Below are 12,202 nucleotides of genomic sequence, written 5' to 3'. Positions count from 1 at the left end.
CCCAGAAAGGTTTCAGACACCCACAGCCCACAGGGGAGGCAAGCATGGCACCCAGTGCTCTCCTACTCCAGTTGCATCTTACCTTTTTTTTTCTTTGGTTGTTCAAATTCTGGAGTTTCTGGTGATTCCGCATAAGGGTCTGAGGCTTGGTGAACTTCCACTACTTCTGGGATCCCATCAAGTGTGACTGACACATGTGTAATAGGAGCCACTATATCATCATCTTCAGTTGTGCCAAACATAGTTGCTTAAGGTAAAGGGACAATATGAATAATTTCACACAACCATGAGGACTTTTAAAAGCTATTTCTTTCACAGCAAAATGTTAAGTATAGAATAGAAAAAACTTATGACACTTAAGGCCTTCATGGGAAAGAAGACTAGTTCAAAATGGAATATATATGCCAGAACATTTTACACAAGCTGAGGCACTACTAAAATAGAACAATTTAATGACAGAATCCACTTCCCCAAAGAACACCATTACCTGGTGACCACACGTTTTCATTTATCATTATGGCAATCTGCAGATGTATGCTCTTTATCTTGGCAACGTAAACAGACCAGGTCTCTATCAACTAAACAAAACACTGCAACCTAAACTACCTAATTCCATTCATTCCTTCCCTATGTAACTTTTTATTCTTCTCTCACCTGTTCCACTCTGGCTTGGCAATGGCCAGACAAAGGATTTCTTCACTGCATACAACACTTATTTCTGACATCCAAACTAAATATAAAAAGGCTACCTGGAAGCCAAATAATCTTAGCAATTCCATGCAACTGTGCTGTGCTGCACTAAATCCCTCCTTCTTTCACAAATAAACAAGGCAAATACAGATTAGATGTGTTTTCAGAAAAAAAAACTTACTTATTCTTTTTTCATCCAACATAGGACCAGGGGAGTCCATATTGAGAAGTGCTTCAGCAGCCTCGATTGTTTGCATTGTTTCATCTCCATTATGACAAGATGCTTCAACTAAAAGTGAGACAAATTAATTCTTAACCAGCTAGTACACTACATTTTTCAGATTGTATGTATTAAAAAAAAAAAAAAATCAGACCCAATACAAATTCTGTTTCTGTCTCATCTTTTTAACCTCTCTTTTTGCTGATCATGTGCATGCAGTAAAACACTACACTCATGAGCAATAAGAAATATTGCTACCACAAACAATATTCCAGACAGTATCCTTTAAAAAAAGACCAATATTGATGATTTCTTCTTATGGTGGTCCAGTGGAAGTGAATTTCAGAATTAAAAGATGCTCACCAAAAACATCTATCATTTAATCTGCAGAACAGACAAGAAAATATTCTACAACTTCTAATAGAGAGCATATGACCTAAAGGTGTAACTCAATTCTAAACTATTCAAATCCTTAGGGATTACACGTAGGGCTATGGTGCAGGCTCCAGGAACACAAAAAGCAATACAGAGGGATGAATAAACTTTTCAAAAATTTCGACTGCTGGACAATCCCTCTTCAATCTCATGAAAGTGGTCATTAGACAAATCAAAAAGTCTTGAGCATTAATTTACAATTATGGTAATCTGAAGCCACACACCAAATTTGAATTCCAATGAAATTTCATTTTGCAAACCAACAGCTATCAAAGCAGATAATATTCATTTGACAGGTGAAGTACCTTACAAGCAAATGTCTTTGAAAATCATTGTAGCATGATAAGTTAGATACTTGTTCTAGTACCTGGTACTGTAAACCTTTAGAACTGTTTAACATGTTCTTTTAGAAATTACTCTTTACTGGATGGAAATGCATAGGCCAGGCTTCCCTATTCCTTACCCTTTGAAGCTAATCTTGGGGAATTCATTTTCATCTATCAACCTGGTACAAAGGGCTGTAACACTACTCCCTCCTTACAACACCAATGAACTTCAGTTACCTTCTCAGTCTGGTAATGAGTCAGCTTCATGCCCTCTCTCCCTGTTTAGCTTTGAGGAATTCTGGGTGGGTGGGGCAGTCAGAAAAAAGAGGAATAAAAAAAAAAGAGACAGACTGACAGAGCAAGCAAAAAATGCACCATTAAACATAATGCAATGACTTTGGAACATAGCGTCTTTACATAAAAGCAAGGTTTACCCCAGAATTTCTGAACTTCAGGGGAAAAAAAAAATCGTCAAAATACCACAATAACAACAGAGCACCCAGATCCCTAGCACTAAACAATCACACAATTAAAAACCCCAACAACAACCACCAAAAAACTCCAGTTTCACTTCAGATGTTTACAGCTTCAGTATTTGTATCATTAGCAGATAGCAAAACCATGAGCCCTACCTCCTTCACCCAGCTGTGATTTATAGGCAGCACATAGAGCTCAGGAGAAGCCTCTTTACCTTCTGGGTTTTTTTCTTAGTCTTAGTCGTACCATACCCTGATCATCAGAGGCTCAGGCTAAGACAGAATAAAGTATATGGTTGTTGGGAAGGCCTGACCCACACAGCAACTTGCCTTGTTGGGAAGGCCTGACCCACACAGCAACTTGCCTTGCTGTCTACAGGACACCCTCCACCCCACACCTTGCACAGACATTCAGACAGTTAACAATCCCCACCTTCTGGCTGACATCTCCAAATAGGCTCAAGAAAAGAGAAATGCAGAGCTGAGGGGGAGGAGGGCGGTGTGAAAAGTAAAGGGGAGGTAGAGAGCATAAGCCACAGAGTGAGATGGAGCAGCAAACTGCTGACACTTTTGTCATGCAGTTCGCAGTCCAGCTGTAGAGCATCTCAGCCCGACGTCCCAAACAGCATCTCTAGGGAATGCCTGACCAGACGAGGAGGAGACAGAACCAAGCATAAACCACATAATCTGCAGGCACACTCATGCTTCGTCCAGCAGTGCTGACTTGACCACTTCTGGTTCTAAGTTTTATCTGGATGGGAACTTTCTATACCATCTGTTAGCATAACGAAGACCACAATAAGGATGTCACCCTAAAAGCAGGCACACAGCCCTGCCACAGTAGCTGCCATCAGTTCTCACATTGTTTGGATGGACAGGAAGGTGACCTGCCATGATCCAGCCCAGACAAAGCCACTAAGCAGAGTGGGTTTAGACTGCCACATACAACTTAAAAGCCAGCAGTGGTACCCACTGTTCTCAGTGCTGTGGATGGAGAGGAAGGGAGCAGCTGCTGTTCACTCTTGCCCTGGCAAGATCTGAATGAGGAACAACCCCATTCATATAATTTGATGCTCACAAAAAAACATAAGTGGAGCCAACTATCTATTAACAAATACAGAACATAAAAAATAAGTTTCTTAACCACATTAACACCCTTCCAGCTTCTTCTTAGAAGATGACTTCACGAAGTGGTTTCAGCCAAATTAGTATTTTCCCTGTTGCTGAAAAACCAAGGGCTGTGGTTCTTCCTCCCATCTCTGCCTTTGGTTCATGATCTAAACTCCTGTCACATAACTCAAGCCAGGCTTCATGTTTTCTTGATCACATAATGAGACAATTTAGCTTTACAAAATGGCTGAAAAGAAGTTTTTGGGGTGTTGCTGGGTTAGCAAGTTGAACTAGAATAACTGAAGAGCTAACACAAATAAGGTGTGGGGCACTGAAAGAGGAAATGGAGCACCACAAGATGCTCATTCACAGCACTTTATTTGAGATAGTGTTCGGAGATAACAAGCTCCACTGCTAAAGGCAAGCTGGTGTCTGCTATTTCAGTTTTTCTTGCAGTGTTGCAGAAAGCTTTTCCAGTCTCTGGCAGTTTGATAGTCACACATTTAAGAGGAATTGAGATGAAGTATCTTATTTGTTACACTTTGGCAAAGTCAGAACTGAAAGAACGGTGGTGGGGGAGAAGGATCAGATTTCAAATGTTACCTCACATGGGTAGAAACTTTTTAAAAAGAGGTAAAAAGGAGGAGAAAAGAAGTGACAAGAAAAAAAAACACAGGAGGAAGGGAGGAAGGAAGAAAAAAAAATGAAGGAAGGAAGGAAGGAAAAAAGAAGGAAGAAAAAAGGGGAGAAAAGAAATTGGGGGGAGGGAGAAAGAAAACGGGGGGGGAGGGAGGGAGGAAGAAAACGGGGGGGGAGGGAGGGAGGAAGAAAACGGGGGGGGCGGGAGGGAGGAAGAAAACGGGGGGGCGGGAGGGAGGAAGAAAACGGGGAGGGAGGGAGGGAGGAAGAAAACGGGGAGGGAGGGAGGGAGGAAGAAAACGGGGAGGGAGGGAGGGAGGAAGAAAACGGGGGGGCGGGAGGGAGGAAGAAAACGGGGGGGCAGGAGGGAGGAAGAAAACGGGGGGGGAGGTAGGGGAAAAGAAAAAAGAGTGGAGGAGGAGGGGAAAACCAGGGAAAACCAAAATCACACCGATAAGTACGTTCATTTTTTCCCAGGGTACTCTGCAAGTTTGTTTACCCGAGCGAGCCCCACAGGAAAGCTTCTGTACCTGTCCACCAGTCACAGATCAGTTCCTGCAAATGCAGGTTTGCTGTGAATCAGCACTGGCTGTTAGCACAAGGCTTGCCCAAACACACTTTCTGCACTTCTTAGCCTGGTGGAGAATGAAACTATGCTTCATGCTGGAAGTGCCCTACCTCACCGAAAGTCCTACTTTCCCTACTACTGCCTAGTGTCTTTTCTGAAAACTTTACACCAGCTTGGGTTATTCCATCCCACCTGTTGATTCTCTACTGGCCGGCAGCTCCAGAGAGTGGATCACACAAGTCCTTGTCCAGGCCAAGGCAAGGGCTGTGCTAGTCACAGCTGTGTTTAAATTCATCACTCATTTTATTACAGACAAAAACAGGGACTGTAGAACCTCAAAATAACATCAGAAGAAATCTAAACTTGCTAAAAGCAGAAAGAGTTTCATTAAACTTGGACAGAGCCTCCTTTTGCAGAATAGCTGGCTGTTACATGTAAGCAATTGCTTTTTAGTATCAACTCTGAGATGACTGTTTACTGACACTGGAAACCTGAGTTTAAGAACACAGGTATTTCAGGAGACCTACACATCATCCTTTGTTTTCTTTTTTTAATTAAGGCTTTACAATTTGTAAAGAAATTTATCTTGTTGGTGAGCTATAAAAAAAAAACCCAAACCACTCAGTGTTTTTATCCAGATGCTACGTGCAGCAGTGAGCAATTTCTAGCTGATACTGCTATTTTTTTTTTTTTTAACAACTAGCATTTTATCAATTCAAAATTCTCACAGATTAACACTATAAAGTTCAGTTTCCACCTAACTACTTGGATTTCTTTGTAGCACTGAAGACACTGGGCTTTTGTAGACTGCAGTACCTAACATCTCTCTGCCTTCATTCTCCTTACTCGACCAGCTTGGATTGTGCCACAAACACTACAGCTTCACCAAACATGTAAGTTGAATGATACTGAACTTTGAAATGCTGTAAAATAACTTTTGTACTGGGTACTAAGCACTGTTACTGAGCTAGGAAAGACACACTTCCATGCTCCCTATTCAGACTAGGGCATAAGGCATCCAAGTGCAAATTTTCTGTCCCTCCTCTCTCATCACCCCAGAAATGTCTCAGCGCAACTGCTTCCCTGATCTCATGAAAACAGCATCAGAACAGGTAACTCCTGAACCAGCAGTTTAGCTGCTGTTTTCCTAAATTAACTTGTCAGACATGGCAAAGTTTAAAACAAACAAACAAAAAAACTCAAACCAAACAAAAAGCCCCCCAACATTTGTTTACATGGAGATTACATGATATAGTTTGTTCTTCTTTCCTATGCACCTTACAACCATAATTAGTCACATTAATAAGGTACATAAAGTGTAGCAAACCTGACAAGTTTGTCCAGAAATTGTTCTGCACGAAACATGATCCCCTATGTTTTTCAGAGGAAAAAAAATGACTCAGTATTCTCTTTAGAGATAAAACTAAATTCATGCTCCAATTTATTTTGTAATCACCCGTTACTACATGATGGTTAATCATTTCAAATCCTCTGATAGTGGCAACAAACTGTCCATATAAATTGTTATTGTAGTTTTTCCACGGAAAAAGACTTAGAAAGAGGAGGATGACAAGGCAAGGCTAACTATTCATTGTGAAAAAATGACAGCGTGAGCAGTAATGTAATTAACAGGCTGGTCGTTAGCTATCTATCACCAGGGTTTCATGTGAAACAGATGCTGTTCTAGTTTTCTACAGGTTATAATTTATACTACAGGTAAGCAATCGCCAATGCGTGATAGTTGTGGTTTTGAAGGGCTGAAGCTACATGATACAGATGGAAAAACCTAGCAGTGTCCACCACCCTGTAGACAGATCCCTAAAACCAATTTCCTTCAGTTTCAAGACATCTACTGCTTATTTCCGGCAGTTTATGAGAAAAGAGAAACTTAACATATGAGAGAGCCATAAAAAAAGTACTGAAAGACTGGTAACTTAAAAGAAAAAAACACAACACCAAATCCTGCATATTTAGCAGCCATTTATCAGTAATGTCAAAAATCTTAACTACAAATGATGGCGGTTTTAGTTTCACTTTGGTGTGGACTTCTGTGGCAGTTTAGGCTGGGTGCCCCCTGCCACTGCTGCATGAGATACACCTCTGGTGTCCTGGGTGCCCACCCAATAGGGGTGGACACAGGAAACGGCGTATTTCTACCCATAAATCCTGCGCCCTATAAAGCCATCTGCAGACTCATTCTCTTCCTCTTTCTTCCCTCTCTGCCCTGTGGGAGATGTCCTCTCTTATCGGGTAATGCCAGGGGAATATCCTCAAGGCCTCTTAGGCCTGACTAGGCCTAATGCAAGGAGGAGAATGGAGGTGGGGGGCAGTCTCAGACCTGGCCACCCTGAGACTTGCCTAGCAGTGGGAGGGGGAAGAAAGAGCCTTGGGGGTTTTGGGTAGACCCTCAGGTGGGAGGAGGGAAGGATTGGGAAGCCTCTTGGGAAGAAGGGAAGAACTGGGAAGCTTTGGGAATTATGTAACGGGCTCTGTACGCTTTGGGATGTTCTCTGCCACTATGCTGTGTAGTTTGTAGTTTTCTGTAGCTTCACCAATCGCTTTTCCATTTAAACTTTCCATCACTCTCCAATCCGTTTGTGTGAGTCTCATTCTTTTGTCCCTTTCGGGGCAAGAGAGGATCTGTCTGGCCCCAAAACCAGCACAACTTCAGTAAACAAATATTTTCCTGTCAAATTAGTACAGTCTTTAGAATCTCTGGTCCCCTCTGAGGGGCTTAACATGGAAGTGACTGAAAATATTAGTACAAACTTCAAAGAGAAAAACACCACAGTTCACTGCTGGCACCAAACACACCACATAGGAAAAGAAAAAAAAAAAAAAGAAAACATCAAGAAAGGAACTTCACAGAAGGGCAAAAAAGAGTAGCAGCTGAAAAATAAAAGTAGGTGGGAAATTTCAGTTATGATTAGCCCCATCTCAGAGGCAGCCTGTGGCGAGCAGTGCTTGAATCAGGTTTCTTCCACACCACCCTTGTATTTCAAGAGGGCAGCTGCAGCCACAGGCAATGCTTGTCTGCAGCAGGCAAGGAGATGACATGGGGCTTCCTCTACAACATCTTCTCCTCACTTGTTGTGGGGTGCCTTTCCATCCCTGGCACTCAAATTCTGCCCAATTTGAGTCAGGCAGGACAGCTCCTTGACAGGATCCAGGGGCTGAGCTGTCAATGAGACTAGCCTTGCATCCTGAGCAGGAGCTTTCAGCAGCACTAATGGTCCCTGCCCAGCTTGGGCTCACCCGCTTTCACTTCCAAGGTAATCTACAACATGCATAGTAGCTAGCAGGATGGAGATAATTAGTTAACATCTCCTTCACAACAACAATCTCTAAGAAGTGTTGCTTTGGGATTCCTCAGGGCTTCGCCTGTAAAGAAAACCAGATTGCTTGAACTACAATGGATGATAGGAACAATACTGAACTTGTCTGCCTCTACAGTATCCTAGAAACCCCTGGACACCATCGGTTACAAGGATTACATATTTTCAGCCTCTGGCAGCAGTTTGCAAACCCTTCTCACGTGATCAGTAACAAAAAAAGCGTTAACAAGAGCTTTCACAAAAGTGGAGTTTCACAATTACTCATGCAAGTAAAAATTCACACACAATATATTACACTGAATATGGATTCATAAAGATGATCTGCTACAAAAAATTCACACAGCCGCATTAAGTGGTGCTTAAGTAACAGACTGAGGAAATGCCAGTTGCAGTGTGAATAATTAATATGAATAGCAAGTGAATAGTTGGCATGAGGTCTCAACTTGAAATAATGTTTAAGTATGTAAAACCTTCTTGAATAATCAGCTAAGTTATTTGTACAGTCACAGTCTGTTCACAGATAATTTGCTAGTATTAAAAAAGAAAAATGTCATTTTTATCAGATAAAACCATTTACTAGGAACAGTTCATGTCAATTTACTTCATGAACTGTTCCTTATGTCAGGTTTTGTTGAGTTGGTTTTTTGTTTTGCTTTTGGTAATAAAAAAGACTTGAAAATTTTTTTGGAAATAATGTCAAAAGCATGATCAAAAAACAGCAATCTGTCTCCAGCCCTGGAGACAGTCCACATGTGGAGCCTAATGCATGAAAGAAGATACAGATCCTCTCCCTGTGAAGTATCTACCCCACTTTCCAGACTTGCTCTGCAAAAATGCTTCAATTACGTGCATTCAGTGAAGGGATGTTTTTGAAATGATGTGGCATATCTTTAAGCTTTCCTCTTCAGAATGTTTTTTTTTTTCTTTGGGGCTACCTTTTCTAACACAATTCTCACAGAACATCTGTATTTTAAGTCTAACTCATTATTAGAACCAAAATTAATACTATGCTGAGCATACTTACACCAGTAAGTCACGCTAACATGCACATTTTATGGCTAATTGCATACCCTCAGGAAGCTAAAGGCAGTGTATCTACTCAAGCTGTGTACTCCTGCTTTTTGGTATGTATGTTTACTTAGGTATGTACCGACCATTAAATAAGAGCAAACAAATCCACTGAAGAGCGTAGGAAAATCTGGTTGATACTCTGAGCAGGACTTTGTCTTAATCTCTGTTGATTGATGAAACTCTTCACCATTATCAGCTGTGCAGCTGGGATTGCAAGCCACCTGCTAACAGTATTAATGCCATTTTCTCTTATCTTGTAGAGCATTAACAGCATTCAATACCATTATAACTTTGTTTCCTTTGTTTTTTGTCATGAAGCTTTCTTCCACCATTAGCCACAGCCATTTTGGCGCAAAAACATGGCACAGAAATATTTCTATCACCAACCTGTAAGGGTGATATCATCATCCTCTATGATTTGCTCCTCTGCAACGTCCAGAGAGTTCTCAGTGATCATGTCACTAGGTTCATCCACACAGGTTAAGCCGGAGTAGTTATGCAGGATGTCTGCACTAGGAACATGCTCCACAATGACGGCAGGGAAAATAGATGGATCACCAAGCTGGAGGGTGGAAAAAAGAAAATTAAAATAATGGTAGTTAGACTAAATCCAATCTAGCCACTTACTGGTTGATACTTCAACAGACTTATACTACATCATTTGCATATTAGACCATCAGGAAGGAATACCAAAGAACAAGATGATTTTTAGCACATAACACCAAGCAGTGTTCTCCTATGGGCCAGAGGCTGAATGTAGTATCTAAAACACCAACTTTGTTCTATTAGATAATGACAGACTCCCAAGACATTATTTTGCAGCACAAAAGCTGACAGTACAGAGGAGTGTTGCAGAACAGTAAATGCTAGCAATAATACTGGGCAGCAACTTACTGCAAGTACCTTAATCTTCTACTCTTCCCATCAAGCAAGTCGGAGAGCTCTGCAGCTGTCAGGACTGGACAAAGTTCTCACAGGTACCAAGTTTCTCATGAGACAATAGTTGAAGATTACTCATTTAGGGGACCCTAGCTACAACAGCAACAAATGTAACAGAGCGCTTGATGTACATGTTGTAGTAGTTTCCCTCTGTAATTCTTATGGCTTTAGTCACTTGACATTACTGCTACTTTCCTTCCTATGTCTGCTTTCAGACATCATCCTTCTGTATCAGACACAGAGAAGGCAGCTGGGAAAACAGAAATCAAGCTGACCAGTAATAATAGTAAGATGCAAGCTCCTCAAAAAGGCAACCATTCAACAGGAAGAGGTTTTCAGAAAACACCATTTACTACAAACACAGTATTTTCCAAAGCGAGTCTTTTAAAACGTCATTTGCAGGAAGAAAGTCATAGCTGATGATAGCAAAGCAGGCTCAAAGAAAGTGTAACTCTAAGGTTCTCAGTATGAAACATAAATCACATTATGAATGTGGCAGGTTTAAAAACATGAAAACAAACCAAAACATTGCTAAAATAAGTTTCTGAGAAAAAAAGCATATGTAGATTTGGTCTCACCCTCTACAAAAGAGCACAGATATGCACAGACCAAGGTTGTTTTTTTTTTGACCACATAAGAAAAAAACCCCAACCATATGACTATGAGCTTGCTTAGAGATTGCTCATCTCACAGTCTTGTCTCTATGCACCATAGGAAAATGTTACCAGGCCTATTGGCTCAACATAAGCAACAGCTCATGCCTCTCCTAGGAAAGAGTGGAATGTAAGTACAACAAATAGAAAAGCGTAATTAGAAGTTTTAAAAAGCAGTAGTTACCACTTTAAATTTCTATGTGTTTTGTAAAATGTGTCAGCCACAACTCTGGTAAAGGAAAAAAAAAGAAGAATTAAGAAACAAAACTAGTATTTCTATGGGCTTCTATCATGCATGGTCTGACAAACAGAACAACTCTACAAAACCAAAGGGGAAAAAAAAAAAAAAACACAAAACCAAAACCCTAACCTACTCTAACAAACATAGGCTTCAAAAGAGAGTAACATGGTAGGAGATCAATAAAAATGAACAAATGATCAGCTGAAGCCCTCTTGTGCAATCAGATTGCAAGATGATGGGCATATTATGGAGTCAAGCAATGGGACATTTTCTACCCTACACCTTTGTGGCCACCTCTATCCAAGGTTTCATCTTCCCAGGGCTGAGAAACCAGGAACCATTGGTGGCCAAGAGGCCCTCACTGTAACTCAGAAATAATCATGTTCACATTGTGCATCTTGTCTGTTTACTGATCCTAACATCTGTGAGCCTATTTGCTTCCAAGCAAGAATAAACAAATAGATTTGATTAAATAAAAAATAAAGCACCGAAAACAGAAAAGAAAAATAATATACAGTTCGCATAAAAAAAAAAAAAACACAGGTTTTATTTTCAACAATATGTTCCATAAACTAGTAGGAAGATGGTCTGTTACCACTTCATCAATGAGCTACAATTAATGCTCTAAAAGTAGTTTAAATACCTCCATTTCAGTAATATGCCACAGTACAGAACTTCTGGGATGTAACCTACAGGTAATGTACAGGCATATATGAAACTACGTTAAAAAAAAAAAAGAAGGAAAAAAAAAAGGGGGATTATGTGCAACATTCCACTCAGGCTTCTGTCACCTGCAAGAAAGAGTACAGCCTTTGCAAGTACCCAATCAGTGATCTATTGAGTAGGTTAAAACTATGGATTTTAGGTAGGGAAGATGCAAGTAAGAAGACTTCCATTTTCTCATCCTGCTCTAGTCCACAGACACCAAGGGTAAAGTTCATCTCACCTAAATTCAGGTGGCTGTGGGTATTTCTATGGTATTTCCCTGCCCAGTTTTAGGCTCTTGTGATACAGTAGGATGAATCATGCCTTAAAAATGCATATTCCCTCTCCATTGACTGTCTCCTACAGGCAAATGACCAGCTGCCTCCCCACCATGTCTTTGAAGAGAGGTGTTCCATCCTCCCTGCTTCCATTGCTGCACCAGTTCAATAGCTGCAGCGTCTTCAGCAACAGATTGAGTTGCTGGTGCTTAGGATAAGCCTCATGTTATCTTCTTCCAGACAAGAAATAACTCTGGCCCAGCATTGCTCTTCTCTAACGACTTAGTCACATCACTGACTTGGCCTCCAAGAGGCAAAACCACCTCCAGCACTGCTATTACTCCTTAGTGGGGACAAGTCATTAAAAAAAGTTTCAGAACAATAAATGAAACATAGATAAACTGATTGTAACACTTTCGAGTTCGGTTTCTTGAATTCAAATTTTTATCACACCATACTTGCCACTCTGCTGTGAATCTAATTTAAAAAGTCCAAGCACTCCTGTTACAGAAACAG

At 40.8% G+C, this 12,202-nt stretch overlaps 1 protein-coding gene across 1 annotated transcript in view; it reads right to left on the bottom strand.

The window, feature by feature from the left end:
• ELF1 (E74 like ETS transcription factor 1) overlaps positions 1 to 12,202 on the bottom strand; it is a 68,391-nt gene that overhangs the window by 18,188 nt on the left and 38,001 nt on the right. Inside the window, exons 3-5 of the mRNA XM_054400468.1 lie at positions 9,258 to 9,432; positions 872 to 979; positions 83 to 247 (exon numbers count right to left, since the gene is read on the bottom strand). Coding sequence (XP_054256443.1) covers positions 83 to 247; positions 872 to 979; positions 9,258 to 9,432 — 448 coding nt within the window. The remainder of the gene's footprint in view (positions 1 to 82; positions 248 to 871; positions 980 to 9,257; positions 9,433 to 12,202) is intronic.

Source organism: Indicator indicator, chromosome 1 (assembly GCF_027791375.1).
Source record: "Indicator indicator isolate 239-I01 chromosome 1, UM_Iind_1.1, whole genome shotgun sequence".
Classification (NCBI taxonomy): Eukaryota; Metazoa; Chordata; class Aves; order Piciformes; family Indicatoridae; genus Indicator; species Indicator indicator.
This window is presented reverse-complemented; position numbering and strand designations above follow the sequence as displayed.